The sequence below is a fragment of the Magnolia sinica genome, chromosome 2 (assembly GCF_029962835.1).
Source record: "Magnolia sinica isolate HGM2019 chromosome 2, MsV1, whole genome shotgun sequence".
Classification (NCBI taxonomy): Eukaryota; Viridiplantae; Streptophyta; class Magnoliopsida; order Magnoliales; family Magnoliaceae; genus Magnolia; species Magnolia sinica.
In genome coordinates this window covers 139492152-139510728 of record NC_080574.1, presented here as the reverse complement: position 1 = coordinate 139510728, position 18577 = coordinate 139492152, and the positions used below count along the sequence as shown (strand labels likewise).

Genomic DNA, 18577 nt, shown 5'->3' with positions numbered 1-18577 from the left:
ACCACTAGGAAAAGTTGAGATGAGAAGACTCACCATTAAAATCGTTCAAATTGAATGCGGGGTCGATCTTAGTTTGTATATGCAATCCATTCCACTGATCCGACGTGCTACTCCAGGATGGACAAAATCAGGACATTCCAACACTACCGTGGGCCGCATCACGTGAGTTTAAATCTTTTAGGCATGATTTTACACTGTTCCCAGTAATGTGACCTAACTATGTCTTGGATACTACTGATTCCTTGGATCCATGGTGAAAAATGTATCTTATCACCTGTTGGACGGGGTGGATCTCATATAAATTCTCCACCATTACGCATGTCCCAGCATCCATACAAAGAACCGATTTCAGTAGTCCGCGGTCTACAATACCCAGCCGCAAGGTTAAAAAGTGCGGAAAAAAAAAAAAAAAACCCCTCTTCACCTTGACATTTCACCTTCACCCCCTCCATTTTCTTGAAGCAAAAGAAATCCATACCTATTACAAAAGCCACAGCAGAAGAGGGAGGGAAAGCAGCCACACCGACGGCCACAACAAGAAAGGGATACAAAACAAAGAAGAAAGAAGAAGAAGAAGAAGAAGGTAGCAGCGCAGAAGAATCTAGAAGATGTTCCGAAATCAGTACGACACCGATGTGACGACGTGGAGCCCCGCTGGCCGTTTGTTCCAGGTGGAGTACGCGATGGAGGCCGTCAAGCAAGGATCGGCCGCGATCGGCCTTCGGTCGAAATCCCATGTCGTCCTCGCCAGCGTCAACAAGGCCAATTCCGAGCTGTCGTCTCACCAGAGGAAGATCTTCAAGGTCGACGACCACATTGGCGTTGCCATTGCCGGACTCACTGCCGATGGACGCGTCCTCTCCCGCTACCTCAGATCCGAATGCATCAACTACAGCTTTGTCTATGAATCTCCGCTCCCTGTCGGCCGCCTTGTCGTCCAGCTCGCCGACAAGGCTCAGGTCAGAAAAACCCTAACCCTAGATCTCCTTGATTTTGTAGGCCGCGGGAGTTCGGAATCAAGGTATAGCTGCAGCTCCCATTCAACAGAAGACAGAGCATAGCCATAGTTCAAAAACCTGAAAGATCAACTGACTCGATGTTCAGCTGGGTCGGGCGGACTTAAAGACTCTATATTTAGTAATTTATTAAAAACATTAGGATTACGAATAGGAGGCCGAGTTCCCTATTCATTCAGGAACTTGGTTTGTAGATGACGGGACTTGTGGTTGGTCCATTCAAGCCATTGATCTGATGGCCCCATGATGGATGGACAATTCCTAGAATATCCTCGCAATTGGTCAACTCTAACCGTTCCATTGTTGGCATGCAAATACATGGTGGAAAAGACCAAAGATTCGATGGCAAGGATCTTCCACTTTGGGAGATTTTGAGAGAATGGTCCATCCATGATGGGGGCTGTCAGATCAATGGTTTGGATGAACCAACCATGGGCCCCACATCTACTAACTAGCTTCCCTGCTCGGAATGAATTGGGAACTTGGCCTCTACAAATAGATACCTAAAATAGTTAGTATTAGCATTTAACTTAAAGAATATGAAGTAGAAACTCAAAGCGTCAAGCCACTTAATGACAGTCCTGGTTACTGATTCTCCCCATCAAACCTTAAAATTTTGTTAAAAATAACATTGTTACTCACTTAATGACTCAGTTCAAGACGTGTCAAATCAACTGAGTGGTTGAGTTGATTCGACAAGTCAGCATTGAGTCAGACCCAGGACTGAGTTTCCTAGCAACTTTCTTGAAATCTCGCCGGTTCAAGTTGACTGGGCTGAGTTTCTAGTCAAGTCAGCGAGTTTTAGATCTATGAAGACAAGTGGGCCCCATACTTTCCTCTTGTGCGAGTTCCATGGATTAAGCTAGATTTGTAGCTCTACAGGCTACCATAATTGGTTCCCCTCCTACTGAGATTCTTTTGTGGTTGGATTGGATTTGAGTGGTGCAAAGTGATAGGTCATTAATTTTTTTCAAAGGAAAATAGGAAAAAGAGGATTTGATTTTGAAAGATGGCATTGCACCAAATATCATAAAATTTCATGATTAGTCCATCTAATTTGACGCAAAATATCATGAAATTGGTGCAAGCAAATGCACCCTTAATTTGGTTTTTGGATTTGATGGTAAGGGTTTGATTAGGTTTTGAGGCTTAGGAGATGAGTATAGGATTTTATTTCTTGAATTCTGTAATGGTTGGATTGCTTATCAGTAAGAGAGTAAATGAGTTGAATTATGATTCGTCGCAAGTGACGAAAGTGCTTTTCTCTGGTCATGAAAATCAGGAACTAATGGCTTATATCAATAAACAAAATGTTTAGAGTATAGGATACTAGTGTAGCTTTCATACTATGGATAGCTACTTAAATGGATTCATGTTATCTGTTAAGATCTCGACAGATCTCTCCTCATCTCTTCTATATATTCCTGTTATTCTCAATAAAATACACAAATTACACGTTCCATGATGTTGTCTCTTGTGTTTAACACAAAAGTGATGAGATTTTATTCGAGTTTTTAGAAACTAAGATAGGATCGAAATGCATTTGGAAGTATATGTTTGCTATCCCCGCACACTCACTCTTCCCAGCCACCTTTACATGTGGCACATGTTTCAATATGACAAGTGTGAAAGACATCTGAGCAGTGCATGAGGTGGCCACTACCATGAAGATGGCCATATTCATTGATCAGTCTGATCCACTGTCAGGTGGGTCACCTCCATACCAAAAGAATGGGCAATTTAAATAAAAACTGTCAACAATCCACACTCAATATCCCATGTGGCCTGCATGGTAAGGCCATGTTATGCACCACTTCATTTTCCCATACCTGTCTGGGTTGACAAGCGCTGTGTAAAGGTGGTTGTAGGGAAAGCAAACCTTTTAGAAGTACTTCCAACTAGAAGATGATTACTGTGGACATGCATTTGTAATTTTGAAGTTGCAGGGTCCTTCCAACTAGGTGCGACTGCCACTTTGAATTGCACTTTGGATTCTCCCTGCTCCCGCCACCTTGAATTGCACTTTGGATTCTCCCTGCTCCTGCTTCCTGCCTATTTGTACTTCTTTACGTTTTGAAACAGACGCTTTCCAACTCCTGCACCCCAAATCTGTTTCTGCTTCATTTCAGGCTTCATTAAACTATATGTTTACTTATTAGATTGTGAGGATTCATTAGGAAAAAAAATGTGGCCAAATTTCAATACCGGATGCCATTCACAAGGGTTTTTCAGATATTTACCTTAGACTTATAGTTATCTTAGATTAGGCTAGATTGAGTTTCTCGAATTTTTTTAGAAGAACTGAATTGTGGGCCCGGCTCCTGGAATTTAAGTAGACTTTAGTTGAACTTTTCAAGTGAGAGTAAACATTATGTGAAGAAATTGCGATGCTGCTTGCATTGTATCCGTTGGCAAGTGCACTGAATAAATAATAGAATTCTAGGTTATATACTTGATATCCAAAATATAGAAGTTATAGAACAAATGTATCATATGATCTGATTAAATTGTGCTCAAATTGATAGAGGATTGAGGCTGGTCTGTGGCTCATCTCTAAGGCTGTCAATGGGCTTGGCCTGGGAAGAGCATGTTCAAAATGAATGGCCCTGTCCCAGCAAGGCCAGCCCAGCCCAACCAGTTGAAAATCTGGGCTCAAACCAAACTAGGTGTGGTCCTCCGTTGATAGCCCTACTTATCCTGGCTTGTCACCTAGCCAAATCAAAATCAACTTCGGACATGAACCAACTGTACCCCCAAACCATATCTACATTGTTATAGGGGACAGTAGGAAATAGGCTTGGTTTTCCTGGAGTCAGTGGGCATTTAGGCCTTAATGGGGGGTAATAATACCTTTTTCTTTGAGCCATTTATAGAGGTAACTCAAATGCAATCAAATGAACTTTTTCTCTAAACTCCGAATTGTGGAGGTTATATTTTGTAGTGGATGAGATAGAGAGGGACTGATTTTGAACTTTTGCTTTCTTGTCAACATTGAGAAAGACTTATGTCTGCCCCCTTGCCAGGGAGGGTGTTTGAAGGTCTTCCCTTTTGTATCGCGACTTCGCTGCCTCTTCTTTCATGCAAATTTGTACCATTTTTGTATTTTAAAAAAAGGCTTTTTTTATTAATGAAGTAGAATCGTATTGGTTTTAAGGAATGTTGCATGTACTAAATAGTGTTGTAATAGCGCTGGGATGTTGTACCTCTTTGTATGTTCTAACGACATCATATTATTGGTCTCTATAAAGAGGTCCAACCATAAAGATTGGCAACTTAGTAGAAATTTTTTTGGGAGATAACAGCCACTTTAAGTAGAAATGATGAATGGTTGAGCAAAATAAGCCCTGAATGGTTTGGGTTGCTAGCAGAACCAAAGCCCATGTTTCATTACTTGTGCTGGCTAAGTCAGCCATCATTCAGACCCATGTGCCTTTGTCAATGTCCCTTGGCGATGTAAGGACCTACCATCCAAGCCAGTTTTTCGAGGTGGTTTTTTGAGACCCGTCATTGTCGTAGGGTTCCTAGGTTCCATTTGTACTCAGCAGTTCCAGCAGTTGATTTCATTGTACTGGGGATGCTTGCCATATCTTTTAAAAGCTTTGACTGGGGGGGATTCTTTGGAGATTGGGGAATATACAGAGATCTCGCCCATTGAGTCAATCAATTCAATTGCTATTTTCAGAGCACAATCCCTGATCTTGTTGGCATGTTTGTAGATTCCCAGCTTTTACATGAGACACCTCATTCATCCGAGCAGGCTGATTTGGATTGACATGGCGTGTTGTGATTTTCTAAAATAGGCAGTTCTCAATTTATTTGAGGCTGCAATCTATTTGTTGACATGTTCCTTTTTCTGTATCTTTTTCTTATTAATGAATTTGCTATCTTTCAAAATAAAAATAAAAATTTGTTGACATGTCATGTTATGATTCTCCAAGGGTGTCTACCTCAGTTGCCTAGATAAGGAGGAACTTCAATCAATTTAATACTACTAGAACCCCTTGAGAGAACAGAGGATCAGTCGTGAGAACAGGCTTGTATCTCTTTAGCTCGTTTATCTCCACCAGTTTTCTTCGTAGTCAGTTTTTAGGTATCTTGTCGGCCTGCCTAACTCATCCTGTGTGTTGCCAGTAGAAGCCTTTTTGCTTTTGCCTTTTTGTTTTGTTTTGTTTAAAGTTTGTGGGAGAGAGTTTCGATCCTTGCGCTTGACAAGCTTTGTTTAGTGTGGGTAGCGGAACTGGTACTTCTGCTGTGTGATACCTGAAACCTGCTGTGGTGCTGAGTGTTTATTCAATTAATTAAGTTTTTTGAGGTTATGCATCAAATTCTGCCCCCTTGTCTATGGTTCCATCATGGGACCAAACTATTACACATACCTGCATACCTGCATGGTACCACCAGTGTGAACAAGGAATCCCTCATAGTATATAAAAACTTTAAAAAGAAGTGAAGGAAGTACCATTCCTCTCTTTAGCTAGGTTGGTCCATGTAATGGCATCTTAACCTCTAAATCAAGTGTTTTGATGAGTTGGTGCCATCATTGTCAAAAAAGGAAGTAGCAAGAGGGGCTGAGGCATACGATGGATTGTATGATAAGGAATTCTGTAAAACAGATATTCCTTTTGATAGGGATTTTCCGCCCTTTTTTTGCTTTAAAAAAATGTGATGGTAGTGATCTCCAAGATAATGAGAAACCCTTATAAGATATTGGCAAAAAATTTAGCTTCAAGATTTCGTACGGTTATAATTGAAGTGACCTCCAAATCGCAAGGGGCATTTGTAAATGGGCGTCAGATTGTGGATAGTGTGTTGATAGCACATGAAGTAATTGGTTCTTGTAACAAAAGGGGAGTAAAAGGAGTAATTTGCAAGTTGGATATTGACAAAGCATACGATCATGTTGATTGGGATTTTCTAGATTATATGTTGGGTCGATTGGGGTGTGGTCAGAAATGGCAATCTTGGATTCGGGTTTGTATGAAATTGGCAAAATTCTCGATCTTGGTAAATGGTTCCTCAAACAGTTTTTTACAAGCATCAAAAGGGCTACAACAAGGTGATCCTTTGTTGCCATACTTGTTTGTGGTGATAATGGATAGAGTGCGGTCGGTGTAGTGAAAGGTCTTAAAGTTGATAGTTCTCAGTTTCAAATATCTCATTTTCAATACGCGGATGATGCTTTGTTCATGTGCGAGACAAATGAATTAAAAATAGATAATTTGCGTGTGATAGTTGTTTGTTTTGAGGTGTTTTTGGGATTAAATCCGATAAAAGTGAACTTTTAGGAGTTGGTTTATCAAGGAAAGAGGTAGTCTCCTTTGCTTCGATTTTCAGGTGTTAGGGAAGGTTCATTTCCAACCACATATCTTGGACTACCGTTATGTATAGGAAAGCCAGCCAAACATCTATGGGATGAAGTTATTGAAAGATTTCAAAGTAAGCTATCAGTTTGGAGAAATAGACACATGTCTTTGGGGGGCAAGATTAATGCTGATTAAGGCAACAATGTCCAATTTATCGGTATATTATATGTCATTATTCAAGTGCCCAAAGGGGGTAGTCGATAAGCTTGAAAAGATTGGATTTCTTATAGAGGGGAGCGGAAGATAAACATAAGTTTCATCTTTTGAAGTGGGAAGAAGTATGCAAACCTTGGGATCGAGGGGGAGCTGGGTTGAGGGTTTTGGGAAAGTTGAATTTAGCTTTATTAGGTAAATGGGTGCAGAGATTTGGGGTCGAAGAGGGTGGCTTATGAAGGGAGGTAGTGAGTAGGAAATATGGCATTTAAGAGGGATCTTGGTGGATACAAACATCATCATTGTATAGAGCATCGTCCCTTCGGAAAGCGGTGGCCTTTTTAAAGGACAAGGTTTGGGAAGGAGTGGGGTTTACTTTGGGAAATGGTGAGGAGATAAGGTTCTGGGAAGATGTTTGGCTTGGGGAAAAAAGTAGAGGGAGAGTTTTCCCTTTTTAACAAGATTATCATTGGAGGAAAACTTGCCTGTGACGAGATGTTATTCTCTCTTTGGTGTGGAAGTTATTTGGGTCCCTCTTTGTAGGACGAATTTGTATGAAGAAGAGTTGGAGTATTTGTGATTATTGGAAGTTTTGAGTGATTTCTCAAAGGGACTCGATGAGATGGTTAGAAGAAAAGTCTGGCAGGTTTTCCGTCAAATCTTTGTACCGAAGGATTAGTCGCAGTTTAAATGATTCTGAGGTGAGTCACACAGCTTATCTATGGCAATATGACGCTCTCCCGAAGGTAGTGGCTTTGGCTTGGTTAGTGGGAAGAAATACAGTGTTTATGGTCGACAATTTGCACAAGAGAAGAATCCCCCTTCCGAACGTGTGTCTATTATGTTACCAAGACGAGGAATAGGTGGCTCATCTCTTCCTTCATTGCGACTTTGCCAAGAAGGTGTGAGATACTTTTCTTGGTAAATTTGGAGCTCAATGGGTTATGCTGGCTTCTATCGTTGTTTTCTTTTTGTCTTGGCATGAAGGGTGCATAGGAAAGATAAGAAAGAAGATATGGCATTTTTGTCTTTTGGCTAGGATCTAGGTAATATGGCAGAAGGAATAACCAGTGCTTCATGAACTGTATAGGTCTTTATTCTGAAGTCTGCAAGTCGGGAATAGAACTATTTTCAGAATGGGTGATCAAATCCAAAATTATAGTGGCGGATCAGTTCTTGACGATTGGGCAGCTTTGTAGCTTTTGTTTTTTCTTGTATTCTTTAGGCTTTTGGCCTCTTTAAAATAAATTCATCACTGTTCAAAAATAAAATAAAATGTAATGGTAGGGAAAGCAGTAGGATAGAAACGTATCTACAAAATTAAAGAGGAAAAGTAGAGACATATACCATATGAGGTGCATCATGGGTTTGGACTAGAGGGTCTTGGTGAAAGATGGTAGATTAGGAAAATGTAGAGAGAACTTGTAGAAACTTTTGAATGAGGATTTTGGCATGGGAAGTGCTGATGAAAAGAAAAACCAGCATAGGGAGAGAACTAGGAGCCTTGGACCTTGGGGGTTGAGAGTGCATGTGCATCATCATAAAATTCACATGAAGGAAATACAAGTGCCCTTGGTAATGAAGAAGGTAAAGGCCATGAGAAGTGGTGATATACCTGTATCAGTGTGGAAGATACTTGGTGAAGCTGGATTAGTTTCTCACTTTCTCTAGCGAGCTTTTTCAACAAAATTTTGTAAAGAAAGAAAATGTCAGGTGAATGGGGGAGAAGCATCGTGATACTTATTTGTAGGAACAATGGAGATGAACAAGTTACACCAATTATCATGGGATCAAACTTGCAAGTCACACTATGAAGCTTTGGGAAGAGTAGTGTGGAGCAAAGAGTAAGGTAAGAAACAAGGGTATTAGAGTATCAACTTAGCTTCAACTCCTAGCCTCCTACTTAGACAATTGACGGAAAAGTATAGACAGAAGAGGAAGGATATGTTGAAGAGTACATTAACGGTTTCTCCATCTTGGCGATACTGATAACACTGGTATTCTAAAAAATTCCAGGTATCGGTGATGTATCTCCAAGTATCACCAATGTATTGATACTGTGTAAATTTTAGGTTTCGCTTGCATTGCCAATGTATTGATATCGTCAATATTTTCGACTATGTAAATTCCAAGTGTCGCTTGTACTCCCAGTGTAATGGCGATATTTTGATAATATAGGCAATGTATTGATATCGCCAAAAATCTATTTATTACAAAAAAAAATCGTTTAAAAATTTTTAATGGGCGCATGATTGTATGCAGTGTTCAAATTGTCGACGATAATATCGATCATATCATGATATTATTGTTATCATAACATGGGCAATATCAAGACCATAGTCTTTTGTTTACTTTTCAGTTGTCAACGATTTTTCGGTGAAATATCATTTGTTGTTGATATTTTGAAATATCGATGGATGTTTGGATAGAAGGTTGGATGGTTGGATGGATAGATGGGATGGTTAGGCTAGTTTCTTACGACAACACATGCTTTTAGGTCTTCATTAAATGGAAACTTATTATGTATGCATTCTTTTTGCAATTTTTTATTCATAAATATGCAAATATGTGTATTTTAGCATCTCCTGAACTTTCACTAAAAAATTCCACCATTTTTTCATGTTCTCCTAATGTTTCCCCGCATTTCCAATTATTTGTGATATTGATATTATTTCCGTATCCCTGCTCAGCGAAGCTTGTAGTGATACCGATACTTTGAATGTTGATATCATCAAAGACACGTATGAGGTGGATTTTATATGAGTGAGAATGGCTTGTAGTTAGATGAGTTCTAAGTAGCAATAGGCCTTCCCCAGGGGTTCACATTAAGCCCTTACCTTTTGCAAAATATAAATAAAACAAATAAAATAAAATAAAAAGAAGAAAAGAAAAGAAAAGAAAAGAAGAAAAGTAGGAAAAAAGAAGAAGGATGAATTAACTGCTAATATTTATAATGATATCGCTTGGTATATGTTTTTTTTCCATTGATGTGGTGCTGCTAACATTGCACCATAATCTATTTTGTTATCTTAGCTCTATCTTTCAAAAGTATGGAGAGATCAAGGATGATGTCTCCGATAAATTTGAAATGGCTCGATGAAGTTGATATGTTCATGTGCACACACACACAAAATCTGGGTTCGTGTTTCATCCGATCTTAGGGGTTTTTATGTTTTTGTTTTTTTCAATAGTTTCACTTAGAAGAGAGATTTTCACCACAAAATAACTTCAGAATTTGTATTTTACCAAATTATGCCTGGACGATTAGAAATTATATGGAGATGCTTTTCAATGGAAGAAATTAACAAAATGCCCTTGTCTATTTTTTCTTTAAAAGGTAGTGAAGTCGATATTTGTGGGGCCCACATGGTATGTGTATAATATCCAACCCGTCCGACATATGCGTCCCACCATGGTGATTGCACAAACCAAAAATCTGGCTGATCGAATCATCAGATGGGCCACACTTGGATTTTTTTATACTTTTGGGTGATGTATATTATCTTTTACAGTTTGGGCACCTTATGATTGGATCAACCATATATTTGTTTTGTCTGATAAACATGGTGAGCTTCATCTGTTGGATGGGTTGGGTGTCAAACACATACCACATGAGCCCCACAATTCTCGATTCTCCACTTTTTAATGGAAAAAGAACAAGAGCATTTACGTAATTTCATTCCTCAAAAAGCACCTCCCCTAAATTTTGGTCATGGAAGACCTATATGGTAAAATCTGAAATTTAGAGGAATTTTACAGTAAAAGTCCCCTTAAAATCTAATGTATATACTTTTGGAAAGGTCGTACTGTATATAAGCATATTATGTCAAGCGCCTAGATCTATGAAGTAATGCTTAAGTCTATGTAATTCAACATTTTTAACACCTTCTCTAGGTTTCTTCTTTTATGTACTCTGTAACCTGTAGTATATGACTAATCATAAATTCACATTACTTGTACTCTTGTAGAGATGCTGTCCGTAGTCTGTAGACTGTAGAGTTGTTGAGAAGTGTCAAACTTGTACTCTTGTAGAGATGCTTCCCTGTACTCTCACATGAATTTTTAGTTTTTTTTTTCATACTCAAGTTGAATGGGTGAATTGGGAAAATTTCGGATTTTCCCTCAATTCCCTAATTTTTATCAAATTTGAAAATCGGAGATCGAAATTTATGATTGAGCATGTAAAACATGGAAAATCATGGATTAATAACTTCATTCCACAAATACCAAGCAATTTAAACAAGAGAAAACAGTTTAAACTCGCAAATTTTATCCTTTAAACAAAAAAAGAAAAAAAAAAAAAGAAAAGAAAAGAAAAGAAATTTTTTAATGTTTAGGTTTCTGGTACCACATGCTCTCCAATCTCAATTTATGCACTCAAATCCCTTTTCTCTCTAAACAAATGAGAAGGATTGGTTGAAATCCTCTTAACAACCTAACCCTTGCAAAAAAATTCAGAGAAAATTGTTTTTTTTTTTTTTTGGTGGATTTGTGGTGAATTTTCAAAATTTTCAGAAGTTAAGCGACGCAAGTGCAATATTGTCAATACATTTTGATATGGGTGATACATATCGATGATATCGGGGAACTTATAATACTGATATCTTCATAATATTGCAATTAGAGCTGTACACGAGTCGAACTGAGTCGAGCTTGGCCCAGCTCAGCTCGGCCAGCAGGCTACCCCAGCTCGAACTCGGCTCAGCTCGGTCTTCAAGGCTGATTGGCCAGCTTGGCTTGGCTCGATCAGTACTCGAGCCGAGTTCGAGTTCGAGCCTACGAGTTGAGTTTGAGTTTAGGTTTTAGGGTTTTTAATATACATACATACATACATATATACATACAAAATATTTATATTAAGTGGACCCGATCCGAGTTGAATCGATTCAAGTTCCGAGCCGAGTCAAACTCGGTCTGGCTCGGACTCGGCTCGAAATTTTTTTGAGCTCAAAAAATCAGCTCGACTCAGCTCGAACCCAGTTTCGAGTCGAGTCGAGTCTTGTCAAGCAAGTTAACCAAGCTAACTCGGTTCGTGTACAGCTCTAATTGCAATGCATTGATGTATCGCATTCGCAACATGTTGTCCGATACTAGGAAGTTTCTCAACTACAACCCAGTTTCTTATCAGCATTGTGCGATAGCGATAGTATCGGCCAATGCTATCGATATCGCAAATTCGCAATCACTGGCATCAGGTTAGCAGCTAGCGTGAAACTTCTGCCACAACTTTTATCGTGAATCCTGACAATAGGCGTAACAGGATTTGTGTACCTGACCCCAATTAGTTGGGATAAGGCTTTGATGACGATGATGACGGTGTGGTTGATATAGGCACCGATCTGGCCAATACTTGTTGCTGACATTTATGTTGATATTTTGAACCTTGGCTGGGACAATGCTATGATGATGGTCAGGTAAGGGAGGAATGTTGTTGTTGGCCTGTTAGGTAAGCAGATAATAATTGAACATTTGCAAAGAAATCATGAGAATTTTTGTTTTGAATTTCATTGGCAAAACGCCATTTTTAAATCTGACCACAAATAGCTGAGACAATGTGCTTGGAAAATATCCCTGTGATCCTACTTTGCTTGCTTGCCTGTCCTCTGGGGTGTGCGTACCTTTTGTGGCGCTGGGCGTTAGTATTGGGTGGGACAATATACAATGCCAATGTTGTCAATGTGAGCCTTTGTCATGGCTGGTCTCAGAGAGCCTGGGTAAAAGAAGAATGCGGAAGTCTGGTGGCCAGATGATCATCAAACTGTTGTCAATATACCCTGTGCCACCCCCAAACTGCTGGGAGAAGGCTAAGATGACGACGACGACTAAGACGATGCTGTAAAACCTTGCATCCCTCCTTGATGCTTCCAGAATCTGTCTGCAGTGTAATGTTCCATGCAGAAAAGAGCAGAGGCATATTGGCCGCCTTTAAAAGCATAATCTGAGCTGGCTGATTGTAACTTTGTGTTCTCTCAGTTGACAATGTAGAGGAGGAACTTGCTTATCAACTTAGCTGGTCAAGTTTATTGGGTTGTTCAGGATCCAAATACACACTATGTAGCAGTAGGCCATTTCAATGATGATCCCTACCCATTTTTTACAGGGCAGGCCAGCTTTTGGTTGGCTCCGCTTATTCAAACTCAAGACAGACTGATTAACTGAGTCAAGCTTATTTTTTTTTAATTGCATGTATAGGTTTCTCAATTATAACATTGGAGTTCTATTATAGGGGTGCAACTTGGTTGGGTTGGGTCAGGGGTCAACACGAGCCTAATCTGATCTCAAGAGGACTCAACCCACAACCCAACCTAACTGACATTCCAATCCAAACCAGAACCCTTCCAATCCAAATATATGTGACGCTATCCAAATTTGCTCAACCCGAACCCAACCTATTTTTTTTCAAATTGGGCTGGCTTTCTCCAACCTGAGGACCTTGACAACCCAACACAACCCAACCTGAACTCGGGTTGGGTCAATTGGGTTTGGTTAGTCTGAACCCAACTTGTGGCCCTTTTCTATATGTATGAATCATTTTGTGAGAGGGGTTTCTCATGCAGTATTACTAATTGATGGCAGGTTTGCACGCAACGATCTTGGAAGAGGCCCTATGGTGTGGGTCTGTTGGTTGCCGGTCTGGATGAATCTGGAGCTCACCTCTACTATAACTGCCCGAGTGGGAACTATTTTGAGTACCAGGCATTTGCCATCGGCTCACGCTCCCAAGCTGCAAAAACTTACTTGGAGCGCAAATTCGAGACTTTTGCGAACTGTTCCCGTGAGGACCTTATTAGAGATGCACTATTTGCAATCAAGGAAACACTACAGGGGGAAAAACTGACCAGCTCTATCTGCACGGTTGCCATTCTTGGAATCGGCGAGCCCTTTCAAATCATCGATCAGCAGACCATTCAGCAGTTGATTGACTCATTAGAGATAAGGGAGGAAGCGGGTGAACCGAGTGCTGCGATGCAGGAGGACAGGAGCCCGGAAGCAGCTCCGATGGAAATATGATGCTAGAAGGGTTTCTGTGCAAGATTCTTGAACAATATGTTTGATTCATGGCTGAGGGAAACAAGGTAAGGGAAACTGATATTTCTGTTAACAAAGTATTTCTCAGTGGTTTTTCTGTCATGTTTTAGGCATTTTTCTTACTTATAATCTGGGTTCCTAGCCATCTGCCAGGGAAACTGAATTCGACATTTTGTGTTTTGGAGGAAATACCATTCTCATGGATTAGATTCCAGCAGTGGGATATCATTTGATTGCTGCTGTTGTAGGCTTTGGGAAATTGAAATTGCTGCTTGCATGTGGACATCTTACATAGGAAAACTCTTGGAATGCGGTGATTATTGAGTTACAATGAGCATACCATTCTCATGGATTAGATTCCAGGAGTGGGATTTTATTTGATTGCTGCTGTTGTAGGCTTTGGGAAATTGAAATTGCTGCTTGCATGTGGACATCTTACATAGGAAAACTCTTGGAATGCAGTGATTATTGAGTTACAATGAGCTTCCTGCCAGGAGCTTTCTCTGACATTGATGCAAACCTCTCAAATATGTTTGGGGGGTACCTGTACCACTATTAGCTTATGGTGATACTGGGCATGGGGCCCTGCAAAACGGAATCCAAACCATCCATGATATGCGTCATCTCAGAGAGCCCCCAGATCCTATAAATCAAGGTTATGGATGAAGGGTCAAAAGAAAATTCAGGCGTTTTGCAACTTAGTTGGACCCCTGTGAAAGTCATTGCTGGAGCCCACCTTTGTTTAGATTGGGCTGTTTTTTTTTTTTTTTTTTTTTTAAAATATATTTTTTAATTTTTGTCATGAGGGTTTTCTGATGCGACGCATCTTACAGAGGTTGGATTCTGAGAGAACCTCACGTGGGCCATACATCTGCTCGGTACCAACCGGAGCACCTTCCTTTGTTTGGTCTTGCAAATAGAGTTTATTTAACTCGTGAACAACCTGTGTTTGGATGCAATTTTTTTTTTTTTTTTTTTTTTTTTAATTATTGAACTGCCAAGTACTAGTGTAACAAAGCAGAGATAACCAAATTGGAGTTTCTTTTATTAGCATTCATGGGCCTGGGCTCCAAACCATTGTTTTAAAAAAAACCAACCAGAAACTCAAATAAATGTCCAGCTGGGCCAGGTTGACTTGAAGACTGGACTCTATATAATTAATAATTGAATGTAAATTACTTTGCGTGATATAATTAATGTCGAACTTGTTGGACCTCTATCAAATGAGTAAAAAACCCAAAGTTGAACATGGATGAGGTGCCTGGCAGGCTGGTAGGAAAATGAGTCACAAGTTCCGAGTGCATTTTTAATATTTTGCTTAAATGGCAGATGAGCGGGCCAGTGAGTCCAGTCATGTTGAGTTGTCTGGTCAAATGAGTTCGAGAGACTCAGCTGAAGATCTCACTGGGTCAAGTTGACTTGGGCCAAATATCCAGTAGAGCTTTTGAGAATTGGAACTATACTGCAAATTGCAATTTACGTGGAAATGAAGTTTGGAGTTGAAAGGAATGCGACTGCAATTTAAAGGCTGAGGCGAAAGCGGCTTGTAACTCCTGGTCATGAGGCAAGGTTTGTGGGTTTTGTGCTTTTGGTCATCCTCTTTCAGGTTCGTTGGGGTATGGTCCTTGGGGCGAGCATTTTAGGCCTCTTTCTTGTGTTCTAAACAAAGTCGATATCCGAAAGGCACTCATCTTTTGGACTGTATTGAGCGCTAGATTTTCCAACTTCTCATGAGTAGCAACTGTGTCCGGATCCTCTGACAATGTCAGTGACAACAAACAGAGGATCCGGATTCATAAGCGATGGGTGTAGGGGCTTTTCTCATGTGGTGAGTGAAGTAGACTCTACTTAGGATGCAAGTAATGTGACATTGGAAAAGAATTCAAAGAATTACGCAATCTGATCGCCCATTGGATCTCTCAACTGTTCTGCTATCAGCAGATGATAGCGAGTGCCTATCTGAACAATCATTCTGTGGGCCTGTAGGCCCGTGATCATTACAAGGAGATTCTACAAATGCTATTCAATCCTCTGGTTTCTTGGTCCTCTTTTTGGAAGCATAGTGCCTTCTTTAGTGCCCTCACTTTCTTTCTCATCATTTCCCCACTAAAGCAGACAAGCTTGCGGTGACTCGGTCGCTAAAGGGCTATTTTGCACTCAATTCTTCTGCATTTGTTTTCTTTCAAGGGAAAGTGTTAAGGCCCTGCTTGCTATCCGGGAAATGAGGAAAATGACAATATAGTTTTGGAAATTTCATTAACTTGTTAAATTCATGGATTTGAATTTGGGTAAAGCCAAGAGTCCACTGTTTGGTAATCAAGTTACAAATCCAGGAATTTAAAGCATTAATTGCAATGTCAGAGCATTTATTACAATAGAACTTGTGCATATTTATAAAGTTTTCAGTTTTTACGGGGACTTTGATGTGCCTCAAAATCCTTGGTTTATGGGAGTGCGGTGGATTTCATAAATCTCTGACTCTAAACAGTCCTTATAATTGCTTTTAAAACGTTACCCTGCGAAGGGACCACTTACAGTTGCTTTTAAAACGTTACCCTTTTCAACTTCCTCCAGATATAGCTGAAAAGGGCAAACAAGAAACTTGGTTCTGTATTTATCTGTTACCATGGCTGTCGGATCCTCTCTATTATTACAAGTTCTGTTCTTCCTTTCCTTCCAAATCGACTATAGATGTGCAAAAATATTTGAAGGAAAATAAATCTTTCAGATTTTTATTTTTTATTTGGTGGGGATCACTTTTGTTTGTATATGTCATCCAATTCCTGCATCAAATGATGAAGGGACATCCTGAAAATCAAGTAATTTCAAAATCCACATGGCCACACCATGCGTTGGAGCTTTTAGACATGATTTCACATTGTTCCTTATGGTGTGGCCCAGTTGAATTTTATATCAGCCGGATTTTTGGGCCCCATGGTGAACATGGGGCAAACACGATGGACGGGGTGGATCTGATAAACCGTTCACATGGCCTGAAAGTCCGTACCCAAGTTGTGGTAGTATTGGTACCATGGGAGGGCATCTCATATATATTCTATATATACTGTTTGTACGTATGCATGTATGCATGGTGTCAAGTCGAGCCCCGTAAAGACATTTGGACTGGCCAATCGTAGGATCCGGACTATCCATTACATCCAGTGTACATTTCACTTGTACTAATTCAATCAAACATAAGGTCACACATGTGATCGATGGCATGTATTTGAATTTTTTGTGTATGATGCACTAGTATATCAAATTCTATTCAACTCAATGTTTGATTGAAGTGATAGTGTCCTATGCGTTGAGTTAGAGTGATCGGAGACTGGATGCAATGATCCAACTATCATTTTAATCACCGGTTGTGATCAATGATCAGACAATTTATGAAAGGGTAAGAGTAAGCCCTTCCGAATAAATTATTTTTATCTTATATTTATAAACTTAATGACTCCTTTTTTCAATATAATTTGTCACTATAGTTTAATAATAATAATAAAGAAAGAAGATATAAGTCAAAAGTATTATTTTAATATTTATAATAGTGGCACTCATGATCAGCTTAAAAGATGATGATTTATTTGTTGCCCAATTGCGGAGTGAGCTTTGTAGTAGGACAGTCGTGATGTATGGGATGGTCGTTTATTTATTAGTCGATTGAAGATCGGACCTCATGATGAGACAACCGATAAATGATGAATCTTTGATAATTTGTTCGTTGCTCAATCAAAACTAGGCTTCGTGGCGAGATAGTTGGTGATGTGACAGCATGTTTGTGATTTTAGAGGGAAGCAAGCACATAGTAAGATGGTCGTGAATTGATTATCCATTTGTCGTCTGGTATAGATCATGCTTTTTTGGTGAGATGGCTAACATATTCACTTGATATATAGAAGGAAAGCTTCGCAATATTCCATTCAAAATTGAGCGATCTTCTTTACAGTCCAACGGGATGTTGTAGATGAAAGGTGAAGAGATAAATTAAGAATTAAAACTAATTATAGCCTACGCCGTGAGCAGCGATTGGCTAAAATAAAATAAAAAGATAAATGTTCATAATGGGCAACGATGAAGCTAATTTTTTTTTTTTTAAAATAAAAATAATATTCATGATGGGCAAATAGATAAAATAAGGTTTGATTGTGTTTAGCGTGAGGCTTCGAGCTTTTCCATACATCTGTAGAATATTTTTGGCATGAATCTAACATTTAATGCCTTGATAACATTTTAATATTTAATATTGATAGACTTATTTTAACGAAACTCTTATATATATATATATATATATATAGAGAGAGAGAGAGAGAGAGAGAGAGAGAGAGCTTACATTTAATGATCTCTTACGTGCACGTTTCTCACTCTTCTTAAAATCATTTACATCATGTATGGTATGGTTGCTAGGTAGCTGTCTCCTGTACCTTTTGATCTGGGTGCGCTACATTGAGTATAAGCATTGACACCCACATCCATAGCTCAAATGGCAGATTGAGTGTAGATACCTCGTTTCAACACTTGAGGTCTTGGTATCGGTGCATACTGACAAGCTAACCCAGAAAGAAAAACACAAAACAAAAATAAACCAAGCGATGCTCTCCGTATACGAATAAGATTTTATTCATCATTTACCACATGATATCTATACATGATGACATTTCATAGGCCTTAGTAAGTGTGCCAAAAAAGGAACATAAACAGTGAGGATCATAAAACTGTCCATGACGAGCCATTGAAAACTACTTGATTGGACCTTTAATTATATATATGTGGTCTTCACCTTCTATTTTGTAAAATATTGATCAGGCGGTGGAATGGTCCGAACAGCTCTATTTTCTACCGGCAGCACATGAGATGCATGTCTGTCAAAGTATCCTGCTTAACTCCACAGACACCATCAGATCTTTTCCCGATGATCTATAGAAATGCTCACATCCAACCGATTGGACGGTAAGTTACCGTCCACCAAGCAGATAACTTCTAATCTATCATGTGCATGCGGCATCCAATCCGTTTAAT

General features: G+C 39.5%; 1 protein-coding gene across 1 annotated transcript; it reads left to right on the top strand.

Annotated features, from left to right (window-relative positions):
* The first annotated feature begins 428 nt into the window (after positions 1 to 428).
* Positions 429 to 13844, top strand: LOC131237947 (proteasome subunit alpha type-1-A-like). The gene is made up of 2 exons (XM_058236056.1): positions 429 to 959; positions 13109 to 13844. The coding sequence occupies exons 1-2, from the start codon at positions 609 to 611 to the stop codon at positions 13541 to 13543; spliced, it is 786 nt and encodes a 261-aa protein (XP_058092039.1). The 5' UTR covers positions 429 to 608; the 3' UTR covers positions 13544 to 13844.
* Positions 13845 to 18577: the final 4733 nt, after the last annotated feature.

Bases quoted from the DNA above. Each gene is read 5' to 3' on its own strand.
- LOC131237947 (XM_058236056.1), top strand. From the start codon at position 609: ATGTTCCGAAATCAGTACGACACCGATGTGACGACGTGGAGCCCCGCT. The intron at 960-13,108 runs GTCAGAAAAACC...AATTGATGGCAG, and splicing joins AGCTCGCCGACAAGGCTCAG to GTTTGCACGCAACGATCTTG.